Source organism: Carlito syrichta, unplaced genomic scaffold (genome assembly GCF_000164805.1).
Source record: "Carlito syrichta isolate Samal-C Ts95f unplaced genomic scaffold, Tarsius_syrichta-2.0.1 Scaffold313120, whole genome shotgun sequence".
Classification (NCBI taxonomy): Eukaryota; Metazoa; Chordata; class Mammalia; order Primates; family Tarsiidae; genus Carlito; species Carlito syrichta.
Genome location: NW_007257216.1, coordinates 255,278 through 279,368, shown reverse-complemented (window position 1 = coordinate 279,368; position 24,091 = coordinate 255,278). Strand labels below are relative to the sequence as shown.

The window sequence follows — 24,091 nt, the reverse complement described above, 5'->3', positions numbered from 1 at the left end:
TGTCTCAGCAATCACAGAAGCCATTGAGATCCCTCAGTTTATTGGCCGCAGCTACCTGACGTATGACAATCCAGAGATCCTCAAGAGGTAATAAGCTTGAACAAGCAACTTCCTTCTCTTCTGGGTGTAAATTTCTCAGTATCCTTCCAAGGGCTTTTTCTTATATTTTATGCCAGAAGATAACTCTCAAAGAAGAACATTTAGCCATGGCCTCAGGGGAAAAGACACACACATGAGATAAACTTGGCAACTAGAGCAAAACAAAACTAAAAAACAAACCAAACTTGAAAACTCAGCCTTTCAAATAACCCTGTTACAAACGACCCAAACCCTTTTTTGTCAAAGGGCCTGGGCAGAGTAATGTGACTGGCCTCGGGGTTTCCAATCTTCAGGCTTTGAGAAGTAGTGAGAATCTGATGAGCAGGGTTATGAGGGTGGTTCTCCGAGCAGGGTTCTCTGAGAGTGATTCAGTGAGCTTCAAACTGTGCTGTGGTACACACAAGAGCATGGCATGGGAAGACGCCCAAGTCACAGCCGTGGCTTTCAAGCCCAGGTGGCTGAGGCTCCAGCCCTTGGCTGGAATCCTAGCTCTTGGTTTGGAAGAGCTTTTTACATGGCACAATCCTCAACCCTGTCAAGCTTGTCTTGGCACTTTTCGTTTGCCTGTTCTCTCTTATTTTCCCTCCCCTAGTTATTTGTAGTTTATAGGGTGGTGTCCCCCTTTCCGCCTCCAGCACAATCATTCTAGAATTTTCCTTCCTTTTTAGCTTGACTGCATCTTAGCTTCCAGCTCTTAGGGTAGGGTTTGGTGGACTTTCAGGGAACAGAAGTGGTTGGGAAATTTTCCCGGGGCAATGGATGTCTCTGGTAACTCTGAACACACACAAGGCAGACATTGCTTCATTTCTGTAATTCTAGGTTGTATTTATCTATGTTGTCTTGGCTTGGGGACTTAGGTAAAATGGATTCCCAGCCAAGATAAATCCTCTTCTTTCTTCAGGCCTTTTTCTCCAAAGAGGTAAATTCATTCAGTCCCCAGAAAACAGTGACACTGTGTAAGGGGTCTGAATTTTCAGCCCTTAGTGCTTAGTGGGAGACCACAAGGTAGTTCAAGGTTATAAAGGAGTTTGGTGGGAGTAGGAGGCATGGGGCATAAAACCAGGACAACTCCCATAGTATGTGCATGCATGTTTATGAATATATATAGGTACATAACGCATGTGTGTGAAGCACAAGTTCAGGGTCTGTTTCAGTTAGATGCCTTTGATAGTAAACAACAGACAACTCAGCTTAAAATGTCTTAAACATGAGGGATGTTTATTTCATATAACAAGAAGTTCAGACTTTGACTGGATCTTGGGTTGATTAGTTCAGAGAAGAAAGGGTACCATCAAAGACTCTGTTCTCATCCATATTTCTACCTGGTTATCTTTAGCATATTCTCCAGAGATCACTTCCCAGCTGCTCATAAGATGCTCACAAGATGACTATATCCAGTTGGGGGGAAGAAAAGACTTTTTTTCCTATGTGACTCTTTTTAGAAATAAAGAGGAATCTTTCCCAGAATTCTCCTGGCAAGTTTCCTCTATCTCATTGGACAAAAATGGGCCCCACTGCCACCTCTAAACCAATCACTGGCAAGAGAAATGGGAACCTCTTGATTGGCTTATTCCAATCTATGCCGAAGGCAAGTGGGAAAGGGAAGGAACCTGGGGCAAAAGTTTGGGAAAAGCAGGTTTCTAGGGAATGGCCCAGTACTTGGTTGCTCTGCACCTGGCCTGGAGGACCTCTCTCCTCCCTCACCACTCTGAAGCCCTGTATGGGGAAGGCAAACTTGGTTTCTTCCTGACTAGGTTAGGCTATGGGAAGTCTAGATGGAAGTCCCCTTTAGTGTTTACTCTTGAATACAATAAATCTACAGATGCAGACCCAGGTGTGTGGGACAGACAGAGGAATGGTACAAATGAGAGGATGGAAAAAGAAACGCTTCCAATAGTGTTATTTTGTAGCAGTATTCAATTATGTTTACTTCTATCTTACCTTTCATTCAAGGAACTCAGGCTTGCACTTTTCTCTCTGTGGAATGAAACACTGATCACATTAGTGAAAATGAATTTTTGAACTGGTCTAGTACCAAGCATTGATAAGAGCTTGTCAGCATGTGAACCTATTCCCAACCATGGCTGTAGAGCCTAGAGCCCCTCTTGCCTGAGCGCCCCTCCTTTCCTCGCAGCTTCCTGTTCCCCTCCACCCTGGCTCTGCCCCAACATCCCTTCAAACCATTCACCTGTCACACCACCTTCCTTGTCTGAGACTCCAGTTCCTCTGCAATCATCCCTTTCTCAACCCTGACCCTAAGGATTGTCACCACCAGAGCTGGCCATCTACAGCCATGATCCCAACACAGAGTAGCTGCTGATTTGAGCCTCTTGGTAAATAGGAAACACAATCTCTGTTAGGGAGTGGAGTCCTTGAGTAGTAGGACAAGAAAGAGTGAAGCTTGGGGTATGTGGGGGAGAGTGCTGCTTGGGCATTGGTCATAGTTTTGCTCATCTGCCACTCATAGAATGCTCTCCTATGGGGGTTCACAGTGCCTGAGGAGGGAGACACTGCTAACAAGTGAGCAATCCAGACCTTTAGACCTGTAGTGCGACCTATGGTGGTGAAGAAAGTGTCAGAAAAGCTAGACTGGTCGGGTGCGGTGGCTCAAGCCTATAATCCCAGCACTTTGGGTGACTGAAGTGGGAGAATTGCTTGAGTCTAGGAGTTTGAGACCAACCTGGGCAGCATAGCTATAAAAAAATCAGCCGGTGGTGATGTGTGCCTATAATTTCAGCTGCTTGGGATGCTGAGGTAGAAGGATCACCTGAGCCCAAGAGGTTGGGCTTGCCATGAGCCATGACATGCACTCCAGCCTGGGCAACAGAGTGAGACCCTGACTCAAAAAAAAAAAGGAAGGAAGTGGGGGGAAGGGAAGGGAAGAGAAGGGAGGAGAGAGGGAAGGGAAGAGGAGGGAGGGAAGGAAGAGAAGAGAAGAGAAACTAGATTAACACTACATCTGGTTGCTTGGAGCTGACAGACAAAACTGGGATTACTCGGAATCAGATGTTGGTGGTTGATTTGGTGGGCTTATTTGTGTATTCCTCCAGGGTGTCAGGATCAAGATCAAATGTGTTCATGAGGTTTAAGACCACTGCCAAGGATGGGCTGTTGCTGTGGAGGGGAGACAGCCCCATGAGACCCAACAGTGACTTCATTTCCTTGGGCCTTCGGGATGGAGTCCTGGTGTTCAGGTAACCCCTTCTCCAGCTGCCTCCAGCAGCACCTTGGGATTTTCTCAGACAGTGTAGATCATGCTGATAGAGTGAGTCCAAAGTGAGCCAAAACACAGTCAGGTGGAATTGGCTGTGGCCAAAAGTTCCAGGCTTATTTGAGGCTCCTGGTCTTTCCATTGTTCATTTTCTAGAGCAGTGGTCAGCAAATGATTACCTGCAGGCCAGATCTGGTCCACCACCCATTTTTAAAAATAAAGCTGTATTAGAATCATGTCTATGATTGTGTTCATGCTACAATAATATATTTCCTATGATTGTGTTCATTCTACAGTGGCACGCTTGAGTAGCTTCGATAGGAACTAGATGGTGAAACCTAAAATATTTATCACGTAGCCCTTTACAGGATAGTTCTGTGCCCTTGTTACCTCTTGTCTAGTGTGTTACTTCTGTGTGTTCCCTACTCACAAATTAGGAAGGAGTAGAAAGAAGACTTTGATACCAAGTCTTGGTTTCGTGGCCAACCATGAAAGCTAAGAAATACCCAGCTCAATACTTCGCAGTTCAGGAAGATCTAAAGATCTAAGCTCCAGGAGCCCTGGCTTTAAATTCTGACTCTGCTCCCTGTTGGCAGTGTGGCCTTGGGAAGGAGAATGCCTGCTTTCCTGTCTCCTGCTGCAAGACGAACACAGCATAGATCCATATGTCAATAATCAACCCAACATTGGGACTTTTGTAAATACCTCTTGAGTGATACCCATAAGGCAGTCCTGGAAGTTCTTACCTTTTAAAAGAATAAGGCTGTTCTCAAATTTAAAGAATTTAGACTGTTCTCAAATTTGTCAAATGGACTTTATCAGAACGGGTGAGAGCTGAGTTTCTGAAGGGCAAAGACTGTCTTGTGTGACATGAACAGTTCTCTAGAGACAGTAATGACACATTCTCACTTGAGGTTAGCAATTGCTCCCCTTGATCAGTGGTTTTCCAAGTGTGGTCTCCAGACCAGCAACATCTGCATCACCTAAGAACTTGTTAGAAATGCAAATTCTTGGGCCCTGTTCCCATCCTGTACTCTAGGGGTGAGGTTCAGCACTCTGTTTGGTAACTATTTCCCCAGACGATTGTGATGCCTGCCAAGCTTTGAGAATCTCTGCTCAGTCTATTGACCATCTGCTCCACAGGGCAGGCATTTCTTGGGCTTTTACTTCTTTAATTCTTTCTCTCAGGATGAGTCCAAGAGTTCACCAAAGGATATGAAATTAGTTGGAAGTGAAATAGACAAAGGGGAGATAACTAAACTCTGAACTATGAAGAAGATGAAAACTTAATTCTGGAACTTCTGTCATTATGTGCTAGGATTAGTGACAGCCTAAGTAGGATAACAACAATCTTTAGATTGGAATAAAAGGCATTTTGAGAGGAAATGTCACTTGTCCAACATCATGCTTGCCCCTAAATAGCAGAGCATGTTAAGTGATCCAGTCCTTTGCTCACTGGGGACTTTAGAGAGCCATGTGTGTTAGAGACTGGTGGCAGGCAGGTGAGAGGCAGCTTCTCACCATCTTCACCCTTTCGTCCCCCACAGCCCCTTACCACTGGTTGGCCTAGAGGTCAAACACAGAGCGCTTCACACCCCATTTTGGGCTAGCTGCCTTGAAGCCATTTTCTTGTGGTTTTCCTGTGGTTAACCTCACCAAGGCCTCAAGTACTTGATTGTGCCCAGAAAAGGGAACTGAAACAGTAGTTCAACTGTGGGTGGGATGGCCCAACTTCCCCCCTAAACTACCAACTGAAACCTATTCACCAGCCACTCCATCCCAACAGGGAACTTGGGTCTGCTCAGGGCCACCAGCAACTCCCACTGGTTCTCATCCACCCCTGGCACCCTTCAAACAGCTGTACTCCATCCTGGACATGTTTCTTATGTAACTATTTCTTTCTCAAGTTTCTGCAAATTGGCCCAGTGTTTTCCTTCTAATTCTGGAGTTCTGGTTGGGTTCTGTGTAAGATACACTGCTGAACCCAGGCTGAGGCAGACTTATCTGTCTGCTCCTGCTGCGCCCTCACTACTCCTCTGTTTTTCCTCCCTCGGGGCACTTATTCTACCTGATTCACCCCACACAGATGGTTGGCAATGCTGCAGTTCACTGGAGACAGAGGAATGATAGCCTAGGGCAAAGGTTTGAAAATTGTCAGCATATAGCAAGTCACTGGAGACCTTGTTTCAAAGGTGGATTCCTGGGCTCACCCTCTGAGGTTCCAGTGGAGTAGGTGTGGGTGGGCACCAGGATCTGATTGGAAACAAGCACTCTAGGTGGTTCCAGAAGCTGTTGCTGAGAAACAGGGTCTAAAGTGGCCTTGGAGTCAGACCCACCTGATCCCCAAGACTACGTGAGCTCATGCAAGTTACTCTCTGAGCCTCTGTCCCCTCTCATCTGTAAAAGGAAATGACTGATGGTGAAGATTAAATGAATTAATTCATGCTTACTGCTTACTGCAGGGTCTGGCATAGCTAATTATTAGTGATAATGATAATAAAAATTGTGATCTTTGATCAAGTTTTTTCTGTTTCAGAAAGCTTAACCTCAGAAAGATAAAATTTAGGTATTACAATTTTAGTTATTATTATTATTGTTATTTTTAATAAGTCATGGGCCATGACCTTGAAGAGTGGAGTGCACATCTGTGGAGCCTAGTGAGAGAATTGTTCTTCAGAGCAGACAAATCGTTCTTGAGGTTTCAGTATTTGATCCAGGCCCAAGGCAAACGGAAGATGAATCCTAAGATAATAAAATATACTCTCAACTTTCTTCACTTTCTTGCTTCACCTAAATGCTGGTCCTTTTGCTAATTTAGTGTTCAAAGTCTTTCTGCCAGAGAATAGGGAAGAACGATGAAATTCTTTTAAAAAAAAAACACCAAAAAACCCTTATAGTTTTGGTACAAAATTGAGCAGAAAAGAGGAAATCAAAGTACTCAGTGAAAATGAGTATGGTTTTCTGTTTTGTTTTTTGTTTTATCTCATTTTGTTTTGTGATTACATGGAGGGCACAAAACCTACCAGGTGGGTTTGACTGGCAAACTTTCCCACTAATTTTCATCTCATCACACTTTTATGCAACAGAGAAAGGAAAGAAGCTGGCATTCGCAGTGTTCTGTGCTATAGTTTAAAGAGGAAATGACTAAAAGTATCACCACCTGAAGGCATAGAGGTGGCTGAGTGGTTTCCAAAAGGTCTTACCTGATGGCATTTCTGGGGGGCCATCTTGGTGCTCTACCTCACAGCCTCTAGGACATACCAAGTTGAGTGGCTCGGAATCACCCATTCATGGTAGCCAGATTCACAAGATAGTGGTAGGGAAACCAGACATCATGCATTTATTCATTTCATTTGTTTCTGCATGTTTATGTTGAGACATAACTTATGTACAGTGCATACCTGGTCAGTCTACTGTTTGACACATTTAAAAATATGTATAAACACCAAGGCACCACTACCTAGAACAAGATATAGAACATTTCCACCACCCAAAAAGGCTCCCTCATCCTTCTTTCAGTGAGGGTAGCCACTATTCTTGGTCACCCATTTTTGTATAAAAAAGAGATCTACTCCAGGGTAAATATCAGCATGTTGGAGGAAGTAGGAGTATTTTTGGAGAGTCTGAAATCAGACAGAGTAGAGAGTTGGAGAGTCGAGCCGTGGAGTAGTCAACTGAGTTGCCCCCACCCACAGTGATGGCTGCATTCCCATCTGCCAGATTCAGCATTGACTCCCCAGAGCACATTCTGGCTCTTCCCATGAACAGGAGAGTTAACTGGACTGGAGAATAGAAGGAGGAAGCCCACCTTTTGTCCAGACAGGATCTAACACAACTGAAAACGTTTTCATTTGTTAGATTACAATCATGTTCTAGTCTAGCCTCCCAGTGCTTATACAGTGAGGTCACCTTGATTCTGAGATCTGGGTGTTTTTGACTGCCTTGGTTACATATTCACAACCTGTTGGCTTACTCTCACACATGGCTACTCTTCCAGGAGAGGCTTGAAGTGTTTAACTCTTGGTGGCAACTTTCTCCTTCCTTCTAGTCCCTTGGGGTGTGCTTTCAGTCCTGTATACAAGCTTCACCAAGTGGAGCATATATTTAGGGGTGATGAGATTGTTTATTTGGCTCCTATCACATGCAGTACTTCCTACATATGTTATCTTACCTAACACACCCTACGGCCTTTCAGGGAGGAGATTATCACCCCCATTTGATAGATGAGGAAATTTAAGCTCAGAGATGAAGCAAATGGCTGGAGGACACAGAGCTAGTGGCAAGACTGGAGATCAAGGCAGGTCTGTTGAATCCCAGTGTCCGTGCTCTTTCTATCATCCCACGCTGCCTCTCAGAATAGCCATAAATAGTAATTCAGAGAGGTTTCTGCCAACCAGCAACTATTTCTACTTCACATTCATTCAATAAGCATTTGGCCACCAAATAATGAAATCTAAAAATCCCAGCTCCATGCTGTTCTATACAAGGAGACACTTGATGTGAAAAAATTCTTTAGAAAACAGTGGATTTTTCAGGGTCAGAGTGGCAGTTTTGTCCCATGGTTTGTCAAGTCACCCCAAGGCCTATTCTTGGTTAAATGTCAATGGGCTGTGTGACTTCATTGAACCTCCATTATTAAAGGAGTGACTTATGGTGTTTCCTCTGGGGAAAGCCAAGTGCTTTCTATTCTTGCTGTTTTCTCAGAATAAGTGCCTGTGAGTGCTCAATAACTAATTCTGGGCTTTCTCTCAACATTCCTATATCTTGGGTAATGAGGTAAGGGCGAGATACTTCCTCTTACAAAATAACAGGTGGAACATATTTTCCTTCAAAATCATGGTTATATAGGCTTTATTATATTATCTAGGGAAGGCCTAGGCAGTTGGCCCAATGCCGAGCCCGAGTAGTCACTCACTAAATATTTGTTGAATTAAATTAAATTAGAATAATTGAATGAACACTGAATTAAGAGGGATATTTCTTTCTGGTAAACAACATGCCCATGCTTTCTGATACCCCTAAGATATCAGAGTATCTGGGAACTGAAATAGAAAGTAGGAAGCTGATAAATGGACCTGATTTCAGAGTAAAATGAGGAAACAGAGCAGACAGTACACCAAATTTAAGTTCTACACATTAGCTTTGTGATCTTTAGGCAAATTCACTTAGTCTCTTTGGGGCTCAGTCTACTTTGGGGTTTTTTTTTTTTACGTGAAATCCGTGTATTGGTTTCCAAGGGCTTCAATAACAAATTACTACAAATTGGGTAGCTTAAAATAAGAGAAATGTACTCTCTCACAGTTCTGAATGCTAGAAATTCAAAATGCAATGTGTTACCAGGGCCAGTTCCTCCTGGAACACCCGAAGGAAAATCTGTGCTTTGCCTCTGTCCTAGGTTCCGGTGGTTGCTGGCAATCCTTGGTATTCCTTGGCCTGTAGATATATCACTCCAGTCTCTGCCTCCCTCTTCACATGGCGTTCTCCTCTGTGTGTCTGTCTCTGTGCCCAAATCTCCTTTTCTTATAAGGCTACAAGTCATATTGGATTTATGATCCCCACATCCAGTATAACTTGGTCTTAACTGATTCCATCTGCAAAGACCCATCTTTTTTCAAATGAAGTTGCATTCTGAGGTTCTAGGTATACATGAGCATGATACTAGTCAACCCAGTATGACCCATTACAAATGATAAAGCCCTTCTTTTTGTTCCTAATACTGTAATACTGATGTTTCCTTACATGAGGCTTAAAAAAAATCCTGAGGATATTATGTTAAGTGAAATAAGTCAGTTACAAGAAGACAAATATTGTGATTCCACCTATATGACGTATCTAGAGTAGTCAAATTCACGGAGACAGAAAGTAGAAGCGTGGTTGTCAGGGGCAAAGGAGGGAAGAATGGGGAGGTATGGTATAATGGATGCAAAGTTTTCATTTTGCAGGTCGAAAAAGGTTCTAACGCTTTTTTTTGTGAGTTGGAGTCTCACTCCATCGCCCAGGCTGGAGTGCAGAGGCAGGCTCACGGCCACCCCAGCATTGACCTGCTGGGCTCTGGCGATCCTTCTGCCTCAGCCTTCCAAGTAGCCAGAACTACAGGCACACACTACCATGCCTGGCCAATTTTTTTATTTATTGTAGAGACGAGGGCTTGCCAAGTTGCCCGGGCTGGTCTTAAACCAGCAGGTTCAGGCAGTCCACTCACCTCAGCCTCCCAAAGTGCTGGGATTACAGGCTGAGTCACAGAGCCTGGCCAAATTCTAACAATTGCTTGACAACAATGTGAATGTGTGTACTTAACACTACTGAATTGTGTGCTTAAAAATGGTTAAGATGGCAATGGTTATGTATATATTACTACAGTTAAAAAATTTAGGCATCATTTATGAGCAGGCCTGGAAATCAACCACCTTTTATAACATTGTTTTATTTTCTGTTCAGGAAACTGCATTCTGAATGCCAAATAACTTTTGCCACAAGAGCTATCTGTGAATGGTGTCTGCCAGTGCTTCAGTGTTTTATTCTGTTCTCTGTTTTGTTCTTCTCTGTCACCTCTAGCTATAACCTGGGCAGTGGTGCTATATCCATCATGGTGAATGGCTCCTTCAATGATGGTCGGTGGCACCGAGTTAAGGCTGTTAGGTGAGTCTCTACCACAGCGGATAGAGCTGGAACTAAGCAGCAATGGGATGTGGTGTTCAATTTCCTTATAGCCCTGCTGTCCTTTTCCTCAACCTTGCTGGGTACCCTAGTCCTCCTGATCCAAAGCATTCAAGGCATTTTGCTACCAACTACCACTGTGCCCTTCACTGACACTAATAGGCCAGAGAGACTGAATTCCCAAATCTTCACTGAACAGTAACGTTCCAGAGAAACAAACCTTTTGATGGCTCAACTGGAGAGGATCTTGCTATCTTGTGAGATGAGATTTCAGGGTATGTGGACTTTGAAGAATGCGTCAAATCTCGCTGTTTTAAAAGTTAATGTTACCTGAACCTTAGAAGCTGTCTGTGGTTCACCCAACCTCAATTATATATCCTTCAGTCACAGAGACTATCACCACTCTGACTTCTGACTGACTTTGGGCAAATCATTCCTTTGCTCTTTTTAAAATCTTACTACCTATGCCCATATTCCTAACAATGTATTTTCGGAAGCCAAATAGCAATTCCAAACTTAGACTGTCAACACTACGTGTTAGATGAAGGTTCCAGGAGAAGATAAGCTGAAAAGAGGCTGTGGTTGGGGTTCCCTGAGAATTTACATAACCCTTCCTGGGGGTTTCAATAGGTGAAGTCATGAGTGAGGCCTGGGAAACATGGGGCTCACTATTGTCAGTTTCCTCTTCAAATCACATATAGACTATGAATGGCCTTGCTAGTCCCTTTTTTCTGGCTTCTGTGCCTGCCTTTGAAACCCTAGAGGAAGTAAGAAGATACAGAGGCAGAGCTGTACCCCATCAGCTGCCCAAGTGGCCTAGAAAGCCCTTGAGATAGAACGTGATTTTTTCAAAACCCAAAGTCTAAGTTTTCAAAAAAGAAATGTTTTTTCATAGTGAATAGTTTTAGACTTGGATTTTAAATATGTTCTAGAATTTAAGTCAAGATGCACAGAGTTCAACCCAACTCCAAAATACTCTAAACTATGTGGCTTCTAACTTCCTCATTTCTCTCTTACTCATCTTTAAAAGGGTTTGCACAGAAATACCCAAAGGAATATGAAATGTCTGAATTCTTACCTCCAACCACACTTGATCCCTGCAGTCCCCAACCTGGGAACATCAGGGAACACCATGCTCTCTGTTTCCTTGAGAAGAGATGGTTGGTAGAACACTTAGACATTGTGGAAGGATTTTTACATCTTCACAGTTGTGGTTTGATTATGTATATCAAGATACACACTGGTGGGGATGCCAGGCACTTTCTAGACATCTAAGGGAACCGTGGTTAAATGACTTTCCCCAAACTATCCAACTGTTTATGGGCAAAGCCAAGATTAGAATCCTAGACCAAAGGCCTTGCCATTCCACCGCATGATACAGCCCACCCACAGCTAGGATATCAGATGTTTGGGAGGGATAACGCAGTGGAATGTTCTAGCAGAACTTCAGATATCAGAGCGTCAAACTTGGCACCATGCAGATGGCTCAGCAGACTTGTCTTTTCCTATTGGCATCACTGACATCCCTCCTAGTGGGTCGTGGGTTGTAGTGAGGGCTGAACAGAAGGAACTGAGCCTAGGATCTGGATAGGTGAGAGGATTCCAACAGAGATTGTGGGTTGTGTGCAGACAAGCCTAGACGGGATGGTACAACAGATCTCGGCGGGAACTGGGTCAAGGCCATGGATATGGCAAAAAGGAATTGGTGGATACCTCAATCCTCTGTAGAGATAGGAGAATCAATGAAGAGGAGATCCCCAAGGGGAGCTCTGCTTTGTACACTGTTTCCATCTGGGTGATCCAGAAAATAGAAAATAAATCCTGATTTATTAAACATCTCTAGGTGCCGTGTACTTTACATACTTTTTTTCAGTTAATATTCACAGCAACTTAGGTTTTATAATCTTCATTGTAGAGATAAAAATGATGATATAATGATGATATTGATAACAATAACAACATACTCTATCAGTCTTTAAAGAGCAAGATATGTATCAGAAATTGTGCTGTGTGCTTTGCATGCATAATATCTGATCTCCACAAAAGTCTTGGAAGATAGGCATAGCTGAAGTTTTATCAATTCACTTGTTTGTTCATCTACTATTATGAGCCCTCTATTCTTCCAGACACCACCCAAGATACCATCGTTGAATAAAACTAACATCCTTGTCTGGTGGTCTTGCATTCTAATGGAAGGCAACAGACAATTAAGTAATAAACATGATAAAGAAATACATTCTCTATTATGTTTTCTCATATCTAAGGTGATATTGATTATAAGGCATATCTTCATTTCAGAAATATAAAAATATGAAACATTCTTGGAATTTATGAAATAGGGTGAGAGGAAAGAAACTGAATATTTTAGAGTTTTTTGGGTTTTTTATAAGTCAGAGTCTCACTTTGTCACTCAGGCTGGAGTGCAGTGGAATGATCATGACTCACCACAGCCTTGTTGACCTCTTGGGCTCAGGCGATCCTTTCACCTCAGATCCTTTCCCGAGTAGCTAGGACTACAGACATGTGCCCCTATGGTCAGCTAATTTATTTTTTTGCAGATACGAGGTCTACCTATGTTGCTTGGTCTGGTCTTGAACTCCTGGGCTCAGGCAGTCCTCTCGCCTCAGCCTCCCAGAGTGCTCGGATTACAGGCATGAGCCACTGCACCTGACCTAGAGTAATTTTCTTTAAAGGCAGGGTAAGCAAGGCCAGCTGCAGGGGGCATTGCCCACCACAGCATTCAGATATGAAATTTTAAGAAAGCATTTCCAAAGTGGAGAGTGTGTTGTCTCTAGGGTGAGAACAGAACGGGAGAAGGTTCTTCAAAGCTCAGTGCTAAAAGAGTTGCTATCACAAAGTGAGGCCTGGGCTGATCCATTCCCTAGTCCTGTAGAAGCAGACGTTTTTGCTTGAGGAAGGTTAATGAGGCTGGATAGATTTGGAAAACAGCTTAGAAAACTGTGAAGTTCTTGTCACAGATGAGCACCTCCCCATCTCCTGTCTTTAGAGTTGCTTTCAGGCTTTGTGCGTCCTTGAGAAACTTCTAAGCCGTTCTTCTGTTCCTAGAATAACCCTCTGCCAACAAAACTGCTTCAATGGCTTCACCTGAAAGTTCTTCCCTGGCTCCTCTTGCTGTTAGGATAAATCCCAAACTCCTTACAAGCCCTTGACCTGCCTCTGGCTTCATCTTCCCTACCCACATTGTTCTCTGTGCTCTGTCTATGTTAATCTCCCCCCCCTTTTTTAGTTGAGGGTCTCACTTTTTTGCACAGGCTGGCACAACCATGGCTCAAAGCAGCCTCGATCTCCTGGGCTCAGGCAATCCTTCCACCTCAGCCTCCTTGAGTAGCTGGGAGTACAGGCATGCACTACCACACCTGGATATTTTTCTGATGTTTTTGTAGAGACAAAGTCTCACTCTGTTGCCGAGACTGGTCTTGAACTCCTGTACTCAAGCAATCTTCCCACCTTAGCCTTCTAAAATGCTGGGATTACAGGTGTGAGCCACCATGCCTGGCCTGATCCCTTGTTTTTCTCTTTGCCATTGCCACTTCCTCTGCTTGCACCATGCTTCTCCTTCACCCGACTTGCCCAGTCTTCAGGACTCCTCTCAGACAGAAGCTCCTCTAAAAAACGTTTCTTCTCCAAAGCCACCCCCTCCCATTCTAAGTTAGGTGCTCCTTCTGTGTAATTCCACAGCATCCTTGCGTTCTTCCACGGTGGAATGATGGACCTGTGTTGTCATTCACAGTTTGATATTTGTGTCTTCCTCAGTAGACCACAAACGCCTGAGGGTCAGGAATTTGTTGTTTTGGTTTTGGTTTTGGCAACCCCGGCATGTAGCACAGTACGTGGCATATAGTAGGTGCTTTAATTCATTTTTGTGGAAATGAATGAATGATGGAGTGAGCTCCAGAAACACTGTTTTGGTTTTTGCAGGGATGGCCAGTCGGGAAAGATAACTGTGGACGACTATGGAGCCAGGACAGGCAAGTCACCAGGCATGATGAGACAGCTCAACATCAATGGAGCTCTGTATGTGGGTGAGTGGCTTTTGACCAATTCTCAGTTAGGCCAGTGCTTTTCTTACTCACCCCCCATTGGCCGTGTTGGGGCTGTGCGCTTCACTGCTCCAATATCTGGACATTAGGAAGCTCTTCAGATATTCCATTCTTCCCTTCTCTGACCTTCTGACTCATGGTGAAGGGGGCAGGAAGGGACTCACTTGGATGCTTTTGTGCTTTGACTGATCCACCAGGAAAACTAGGCTTTTCTTGTTTATAGAACAGGAACCTGCTAAATATAGCTCCATGAATTCTCTCTGAGGAAGGAGGAACTCTCTCTCCTGCCCCTCTCAAAATAGAATGAGTTGTCTTTCTGTAAATGGCTTATAATCCACTAGCACAGACACATCAAAACAAAAAGACATTTTTATTTATATGATTTTTGTAACAGTGGACTTAATTGAAAGCATTCAACATCAGTGTATTTCTTTTGGTTTAAAATGACTACACCTCTGACATTACACAACATTTCAAAGTATACTAGATACCCCTTGGTCTCAGGGTGGTCAGTTGGGCCAGAAATCAATCACACATGAAGGATGTATTTATAGCCAAATCGATCCAAAGCAACCCATACCTTCAAGAATAATTATAAAATAGAGAAATATGAGGTCTAAGAAGTTCAAGGGACCGACAACCCCCACTTATCCTGTCACAAGGGACGTCTCAGTCAGTAGACACTCAAGGGCCCCAAGAGGAACCCTGACCTTGCCCTGCTGATGCCTCCTCTTTGGCTCATCTCACCTCCCTCTTGTTCCTGGCAGGTGGGATGAAGGAAATTGCTCTGCACACCAACAGGCAATATATGAGAGGTCTCGTGGGCTGCATCTCACATTTCACCCTGTCCACCGACTACCACATTTCCCTTGTGGAAGATGCCGTGGATGGGAAAAACATCAACACGTGTGGAGCCAAGTAACACCAGCTGGCCTCGCCCAAGGGACAGAGCCTTCTATTCTGAGAATCCTAGGGTTCCTGAGACCCTGCCTGATGCTGTACCCAGAGGCCCAGGGACCAGGTGTGTTTCCTCTCATCAAGGAGAAAGTACACCCTGATGAAAAACTGAGAACCAAGACGGGAGTCCCTGGGTGGCCTTTCCTGCTGACACTCTGTGGGCCAAACCCAGCAGCATGCTTTGTGTAGGAAGCATAGGACTTTGTCCACTGAATGTGTAGCAGCTGCCAGAGATCACACATCAATGCAAATTCCAGAGCCTGTCTATTATAGCTCAGTGACTGTGTTGTGATTCATAGCACAGAGGAGAGAGAGAGAGAGAGAGAGAGAGAGAGAGAGAGAGAGAGAGAGAGAGAGAGAGAGAGAGGGAAACCCGTGGGGCAGTATTAAAATATTTCTCTCCTTCCCTGACTCATGACACTGACAGCAGAATGACTGTGTGACTTTGAACTTCAAATTTCCCACTTTGGCCCATGGATTGTTTGGATTAACCCCTTCCTACTCCTCACTGGCTGGCTCAATGTGCTTTGACTATTCATGAAAATAAAGATGGAGGGAGACTGAACATAGAATCATAATCATGATGCAGCCCCCATCCCCCAAGTTTACCTTGAATGTGAAATCCCTACTTTTTATAATGCAAATTTAAGAAAAATGAGCCTCATGATTTTGTAGCTGTACTTTTTGTATGTGTATATTTTTATAGCTGCAGACTGTCCACACAGTATACTTTTGGAAGTTTGGGTGGACCCTGAATTCTTGCACACTTTCCTAAAAATGTCCTCCTGAAGGAGGCTTGTTTGGGCCACTTGTGGTATCAGGGGAGTGGCATGGGTAACTTGGGTAGGCTACTTGAGGACGTGACCATTCTCTTTCCATAAATGTTGATCGCTCAAAGGGATGAATATGAAGCTTTCCAAAATGAGCAGATTAAAAGGAATATGTGTTCCTTTTAGGCCACTGTCATTTTTGTTTTAAGAGAGAAGGAATATCTGTAGCAAACTTGAATAAAGGGGATGAAGAAGGCTAGAATTCATTCATTCATTCATTCATTTGTGGAGGTGTTATTGATTTTGCAAAGGCCATGTCCATACTAATGGACACTAACACAACCAGCATTTCTAAAATCGTGCACGGGGTGGGGAGACATGCCCTCAGCATGGTCTGAGCCTCTGGGCAAGAACCAGAAAAACAGGGCTTCTTCCTTTGTGTAACATCAGCTGTGCCTATGTGCTGTTCATGCATGTGACCCTGGAGACAGCTGGCTCACTGGCAGAGCCCCATGACAGGACTTACTAAAGGAAAGGTGAGATGAACACTGTCCCCAACGAGGAGGAGAATATGCTCCAACTCACGCAAGCGCCTATAATTAGTCCCAGTCATGACTCTACTCTTATTCTTGCAGCATCCATTCAGCAAAGACTTTTGAGGTTTGTACACAGCACAGTTTAAAGCACGTTAAGAAGATAAATAAAGAGGTTCGCTTTGTGCCTCAGTCTCCTGCCTCCTATCTTTGGGAACCTTTGGTGACCAGGATTCTTTCCACTAGAGGAGTCATAGTAATAATAACAACAATCATCACCATCATCCTCCTCGCCTAGACACATCACCTTCTGAATGCAATCTGGAGAAAAGTCACATGGTAGAAGGTGGGTCCTACCGCCTCCCAGACACCATGACCTAACACCCTTTCCTTTGAAACTGCTGGAGCCAGTGCGTTTCAAGATGTAACGGAGTTGCTTTTACAGCCCGTTTTGAATGGATTGCCTCCAGCCAAAAAAACCATTGTGATTTTTAGCAAAATATTCAGCTGAGTTAATGCCAGACAAGCTGTTGCAGATGAGTTGCTGTTCCTTGAAGGTGTTATCCAGAGAAAAATGCCATGACCCAGGGATGAGGGCCTGGGAGTGTGTGTTGAACTGAAGAACCACCTCCTGGTGGGAAGCAGATGGGGCTAAGGGAGTGACACTGAGGAGTGTCAGAGAAGTGACACTGTGATGGGGTCAGGGCAGTAAGGATTCTTCAGGAAGGAGGGCAGTAGAGTAGAAGGACCCAAGAGGAGCTGAGGAGGACAGGACAAGAGACAGTATATCCCAAGTGGGCTTGTGGGTGTCTCAGTTTTCTCTCCAAGTTTATCTGTTGTCTGTTGTCACAGTAATGCTGCATGACAAACAACCACAAAACCTCAGTGGCATACAGCAATAAGTGTTTAGTGCTCACATGCCCTGAGTGGTCAGCTTGGCGGCTCTGCCAATCTTGGCTGAGTTTGACTAGGCAGTTCTAATGGTCCCAGTTGGACTTGCTCACACGTGTAGGGTTGCTCATTTAGAATAACCTCACTGGGTTGGTGAAGTGGCTGGGTTGGTCTATGTGTCTCTCAGCCTCCTCCTGGAACCAGGCGGCCGGCCTGAGCATGCCCTTCTCATGATGATGGTGGGGGGCAAGAGCACTAGAGTAAAGGTCCTTTTGCAGCCTCAGTTTGGAACGTGGCACTTTCAGCCACATCCTGTTCGTCTGTGCATTCAGGAGATGAAAACATGAACTCCACCTCCACAGTGAAGGATGGATCCTCTCCATAGTGAGAGAACTACTAAGTCACCTGCCAAATGGTGTACATACAGGGAAGGGCAAAGATTAGGGCCATTGATGGAATCATTCCACCACAGCAAGTCATTTATTGTTCAGAGAAGGAGTACATGGGGATGTAGTGACAAGAGCTCTTCTGCAGGCATCTTTGGAACTGGGGGCAAGATCTGTGACATTTTCAGTGACTGAAATGGGAGCAACATCTGCCTCTCCCTCAGCCTGGTCTGCTGTGCCCGTTTCTCGTGTCCATTTCCCCTTATCCATCTTTCCACCTGTTGTCTGACACTTGGCGGCCAGCCATATTGTTGTTCTGAGGAGGGACCAAGAGGGAGTTGGTTTCTGTGCCTGGTTTTGGGGTGGCCACTGTGGTGAGAGGCATGTTGGAGAACTTGCCAGGTTCGTGGCTGAGGAGGAAATTTTAGGGAGTAGCTGGGGAGCTTGGAGATGAAAGATGTCCCCATCCTGTGGAGGAAGGATACCCAGTGAGAGGCATGGGGTCCTGAAAAGCTTCTGTTCCACAACTAGGACCTGAGAAAATTTCCCAGAACTTCCCACATGTCCGAAGCAAGGGGTACAGGGGTGGGGTGAAAATGTTCTTGCTTTTCCTGTTAAAATCGACTTTCACAACCCTGTAGGTTTTCTCTGGGTCTCCCCTCAGGATTTCTCTCAGGAAGGTCTTGGGGTCTTCTTTGTCCCCACACTGTCCGAGAAGCTCATGAGGCAATGGTCTGTACAGATGACCCCGGCTTGTCTGCCACCACTGTGAACGGCTGCCCTGCTCTCCCGCCCTCTTATTTGCCTTTCATTTCCTGACCCAAGCCCGTTCCAGTCTCTAGGCCCCTCCAACACAAACAGGCCCGCTGGTTTCCATACACTGACTGCCCTGGTTGCACAGTGACTGGCGCTTTCCTTCCGAGTTTCCTCCTCTCCTTCTCTCCACCACCCACTTCCTCTCCTCTCCCCCTCACAGGGAGCTGCCTCCTCCCTGAGTGGGAGGAAGGATCTCGGAAATGTGCCCAGAGCTGGAGCTGGCAGGCCCAGTGCTTTCCACTTGGAGGAAACACTGCATTTTTCACCTTTGACCCAGAAAAATATGGTTCTCAGAAAGCTTGTTTTTAGCACTGCGAATTCCCAAAGGAAAAAGAATAAGGAATAGGAGGGGTTCCCAGCCCCTCTCAGAGCTCCAACAGCCAACCCTCCACTCCAGAAGGCCTTTCTTCCTGGGAGGGAATCGCCAAGGGGCAGCCGGCAGAGGCCCAGCTGCAGAGGAAAATTAAGGCAGAGAATTCCAGCGCCAAGTAGAAAGACAATACTTTAGGAGAAGCGCCTAGACAAAGCATTTGCTGTTTCCCACTCCCTTCCCTGCCTCTTCCAGCTCCTGCCCAGCCCAGGAACGAATAGTGGCTGCCCTTGAAAAATGGGGGTCAGTACAGGAGCACCCACTGTGCCAGACCCTTAGCTGAGCAGCATGTAAGACTGGCTTGTCAAAGGTGGGACAGACATTCTCCAGGACTTTCTCCCTGAAGGAGGCAGCTGCTAGCATGGCATCAAAATTGGAATCCAAAATTAAGGATTGGGCAGCTTCAGTCCACTCCCACATAGTTACTTCTCAACATGGAGAGATGGTTCATTCATCTGCATCAGAAGTGCATATTTATACAGCACAACAAAGAAGGGGAGTATGAGTGTCTCTGTCTCAGCCATCATGAGGCCCAAAGTACCAAGGCTGAAGGCATTTACACTTGTGGATTTTGGTGGAAGTGACAGGCTGCCATTAGGAAGTTCTCACTTACAGGTGGCTATAGTCAACCCAGCAAAATGACTGATCCAATAAACAGCATGAACTAGCTTCTGGGACGGGCCCCTATGAGTAACTGCACCTCAACCTTACGTTCAAAGAATGTGAGGTTGATCTTAAAACCAACCCTTCCCCTATGCTGGCCAGAGCAGATGGACATGGCCCCTTTGATGTAGGAAGACAGAAGCTGGTTGGAAAGACTGATCGACTTGCCCATGGTCAAGGGCATGAGGATGCAACCATGAGGCTGCATGTGGGGTTTTTCAGTCTCTCACCCTGACTTTCGGTCAGGTACAACCTGCCCAAGAACACCAACATTAGTGGCATTCAGGGCCTTCCTTATGTTAGCTGTCCCTAGCATAGTCATGTGGGTGAGGGGGTTGGGGCAAAGGCCAGGTCCCAAGTGTCTGCTTGCCAGTTTCTCACCATAGCTCGGAATCTGCCTTCTTCCAAAGCTCTCCTGTTGCAAGAACTCTGGGCTGAGCATACCTGAAAGCAGAAACCAGGGCTACTTCAGCTGAGTGGGGTTCAGGCTGCTCTATAGGCAATTAGGTGTGGGTTGAATTCTTTTCCATTCTCTCCTCTTTGCCGCCATCTCCGCAAATAATCTCTGTAACTCAGGGGAGTTCCTGCAGGCTATTTCTGCACAGCGATGTGCTCCCCTGGGCCCCTGCCTTGCCCTGGCCAAGGCATGAACTGACAGAGCAGAGCAGGCAGCCGGGAAAACTCTCCTTGCTGCTCTTCTTCCTGCTTGCTCTTGCTAAGGCATCTCTGTCCTAGAAAGTGCATGGCTCCCGGGAGCACTTGCCCTTTCCTGGAAAGACGTGAGAGGAACATTGTGTCTCAGTATTTGGGAGGAGGTCTCTGCTTTTCTATTTATCCGTCTTGTCTCCTGTTTTGCTCAAGATCCAAACGGTGTACAGAGACCCAGAGATGTCCCAGCATGTGGTATGGCCTCCTCTGACATTCTGGCTGCCCACCGCCATGCCAGGGCCCAGCCTGGGACTAGGGCCTCCTTGGACAGCCTGGTACTAAGGGACTGCAGCTCCGACTTGGCTACAGGAGGACTTGGGTTGGAATGTCTCTGAGAAAGAAGGCCGGGGAGGCTCAAGGAATTTGCCGTTTATACTCATTTAATAACAAAAGTAAGAGGCACCAGGCCAGGGGATTAGCTAAGGAAAGCCCTGTTAGGAAGTTGGCTGAAAGCAAGCAGACAGAGAAAATGGATTATCAGATGGAGAGAGCCGTGGGGGCAGAGGGATGTGGGATCACAAGGTCCATTGCATGGTGACCTCATGCCCTGGCGGCAGACAGTCCTTGTTCTCACTGAACGGGGTGTTCAGAGGGTGGGAATGAAATGGTGGGGGCACTGTCAAATAGAGTGGAAAACAGAAAATGAACCCATTGGTAGTTCAGGCCACATTCACACAGCCTCAGAAATGAAAGAAGCCTGGGTGATCTCTGCTCTGGCTTCACATGGGGCTGGGTAGATCCAAGGATTTTCCCAGGACTGGGGGTATTATTTGCTGTCACATAACTGCCTCTGCCTGGAGGACTGCAACCCCTGGGAGTTTGTTCAGAGGCTCTGGGGTTGTGAGGATTGAGGGGGAGGGGAAGGAGTGAGAGGGTGTGCAGGTCTTCATAAGCACTGTTGTAGTTTTTCCTTCTAGGCACTCGCCCACACATGGTCATTTCATGTGGTCATTTCACTGAGGACTTGCAGTGTGAAACCAACCCCCGGGCAAAATGCTAGTGAAGATATAAAGGATAGAGAAGGCTCAGCTCCTCCAGCAAAGATATCCCTAGGGCTGTGGCCTCAGCTGAGGCTCACTGGCCATTCACATCTCCAAAACTCTATTTAGGGCCCAGTCCATCTTGTAAGAGATTGTCCTGATTAGATAACACCACAGAGAATCATCATCTCCCTCCCTGTTTACTCCAAGTCGACTGACTGAGTAGTCACCTAATTATGAGAGTGATATCCCAGCATATTCACAATTGGAGGCAAAGATCTTGGGGGCCTTCTTAGAGTCCTGCCTTCTACAACACTCATCGCAATACTTCAGAAACCAGATGCATTTTCTTGAAATGTACCTCTGTCACGTGCTATCCCAACTACAAAATGGACCTTAGTCTCCTGCTTCCCAAAGAGTCAAACAAAGACTCATAGGTTAAAGGGACTTCTACTCACAAAGAACATACAAACATTGTTAAATACCTATTTATAGTTCCTGAAAATCCTGTTTTCCTTGGGTCCAGAACATTTTGCAAAAACTCAGGGCCCAGGTTGGAGTACTGTTGATGGTGAGGGTGCCCTAGAGACTGAGGAAATTGAATCAGGCAGCTGCCCTTTTCAACGGCCACTCAGCATAAGTCCTGAGTTGTCCCATCTTAGAGGAAAGAGCATGTCAGCCGAAGAACTCTGAATCTTCAGTGTCAGTTATTTGTAAAAGACCACATTTCATGCCACAGAAAAGTTGGTTTGTTTTCATATATAATGTGCCAATGGCTCTTAGTATGAAATTCACATGTTCCTTAGTTTTTACCAAACCAGCACAAAACACTTTTGCCTGACTTTCAGAGTCGTCCATTATTTAATGATACATGTGACCAATATAGACACATGTTCAGAGTACATAATTCATTGAATAATTCATCTATACGTTAGAATTTTATGTATCTGTGAAAGAATAGTGCAACAGAAATATTCCATTGCTACGAAAATATTTTTAAAATGTTAAATAAAAAAATTTAAGTTCCAAAATAGAATATACAATATCACTCTTTCATATATACACACACACATTTTCACATGTACCATCAACTCATCTGTACTCCAGCCTGAGAAAAATGTTCTGGTCCCAAGGAAAACAAGATTTTCAGGAACTATAAGTAGGTATTTTAAAATGTAAAAATGTAAAAAGTGTGGCCTGAGGAACGTACCCAGGTCTGCCTACCCACAAAGCAGATGCTTGAGCTATCAGGGTCAAGATTATCTTCCAGAGAAGCAGGTATGCAACTGGGGGAAGAGGGACAGGGACAGAAATGGACCACTTCATCATGCAAGTTGACCATGTAAGTTGAAAGGATACAGAGAACCTGACCTAGAGAGAATGAAACTCTTGAAAGGTTTGAAGTGGGGAGGAAATGGGGTGAGAGTGGCAGAAGATGAGTAGAAGCATTAGGTGAAAGTCAGTTTATCTCATATCTGCTGTTGTCAAAGAGATAAGAGGATGAGGGCAAATTTCCTTCTAGGGAGAACAAGTTACTTGCATTCAACACATTACTTGAGCATCTACCACCACAAGGCAAGATGGTCCAGATCTGGGGAAGGAGCTGCCTTGAACCACCACAGGGAGTCTCCTGACTTGGGGAGTTTAACCAAGACGCCCTGCCTTCCATAGTTGGAGACTGCACCCTCTGTAAAATAACATATTTCTAATATCCCTGAGATGTGGCAGATACTGTGCTAAGCTCTGTGGATGTAACAGTGACTGATATATTGTTCAACTTCTGTTACCAAATAAAGCATTAGGATTGTGCTCAGTGCTGTGGGAAGTATGGGCTTGGGAAGGCACAGGACCGAGGTCCTGGAGATTCTGGGAAAGCCTTCTCTGAGCCGGCAAGGCTTAGACTTGAATACGGAAGAAGTCACCCAAGAAACGAAGACTCCAGCATTGAACCCTGTGGGAACAGATGTCCTGGCTCACCGGTAGGCCCCTGGCTGTGCTGCCACCCTATGTCTCACTGGGAAAGGTAATCCAAGGTGTGGCTAAGCCGGTTTGAAGGCATTTACACCTCTAAGGTCAGAGGTGTTCCTGAGGTTCTCAAGAGGATAGAGACGTGTAATAATCAAACATCCATTCTGTTGGGAGCATTGGGTACTCTGTAAGCCTCTCAGAGTCCTGCAAAGGTGCACATTAAGAGTCACATTTCAGAGATAAGAAACGGGTGAGAGACTGAGAAACTCTTCAAGGTTGTCCAGTGGTAGGTGGTGAAACCAGGATCGGAGCCAGGTCTGTGCAGCCTCCTGCAAGTCAGTGGCTGCAGGGGCCATCTCAGAAAAGGTGTGAAACCTAGCATCGGCCAACACAGGAAAGGAGCCACAATGTAATTGCGGAAATTGGACTCTCAGTTGGTTTCTGAAGGTGGCGTGTTGCCTGCACTAGTAATTGGGCAATTTGGGACTAGTAAGGTCCATCTGTTCCCAGCACTGCTTCCTCAAGGCTTCCTGACTCTGGCATGTGTCAGCTTAGCCACACGTGCATGACAGGGGTGTGCAATGCCTCCAGCCATGGAAGAGGCTCAACTAGTGCAGAAGTGCAGCTCTGCAGCAGAGATAAGGCTGGATGGGAGGCAGGTGGGAAAAAGGATTTGAGTTTGAGCTGAAGCTTGAAACTCTTTCGCACCTTTCAAAGTGCTAGAGACCAATAATTATAGTGGCTACTACCCTTCTTTTTTTTTTCTTTCAAAGTGCTGGAATTACAGGTGTGAGCCACTGTGCCCAGCCTACCCTTCATTTTTAACATTTTTCCACTTACCAGTTTTTTTTTTTAATCAAGATCATCTTCTAAAGCTTTTCTTGTCTCTTTAATCTGAGACTAATCACCTAGGGATAAAATCATCTCCGATGTAATCCCAAATCAGTTTGAGACATCTCGTTACTTCAGCTTCCCCTGGTCTTGCAGAATGAATATTTTCAATTCAGTTTTGGTCACTCCA

The 24,091-nt window shown here is 45.3% G+C and overlaps 1 protein-coding gene across 4 annotated transcripts in view; it reads left to right on the top strand.

The window, feature by feature from the left end:
- Positions 1–15,307, top strand: part of EGFLAM (EGF like, fibronectin type III and laminin G domains) — a 195,458-nt gene extending 180,151 nt beyond the window's left edge. For 3 of the 4 annotated variants that reach the window (XM_008070142.2, XM_008070141.2, XM_021718615.1), the window contains 5 exons: positions 9–87; positions 3,150–3,293; positions 9,866–9,949; positions 13,907–14,010; positions 14,796–15,307. In XM_008070142.2, the coding sequence (XP_008068333.1) occupies positions 9–87; positions 3,150–3,293; positions 9,866–9,949; positions 13,907–14,010; positions 14,796–14,950 (566 nt within the window). In that variant the 3' untranslated portion in view covers positions 14,951–15,307. Of the gene's footprint in view, positions 1–8; positions 127–3,149; positions 3,294–9,865; positions 9,950–13,906; positions 14,011–14,795 lie in introns of all 4 variants that reach the window. The other variant, XM_021718616.1, reaches the window with a different exon arrangement.
- The last annotated feature ends 8,784 nt before the right edge of the window (positions 15,308–24,091 follow it).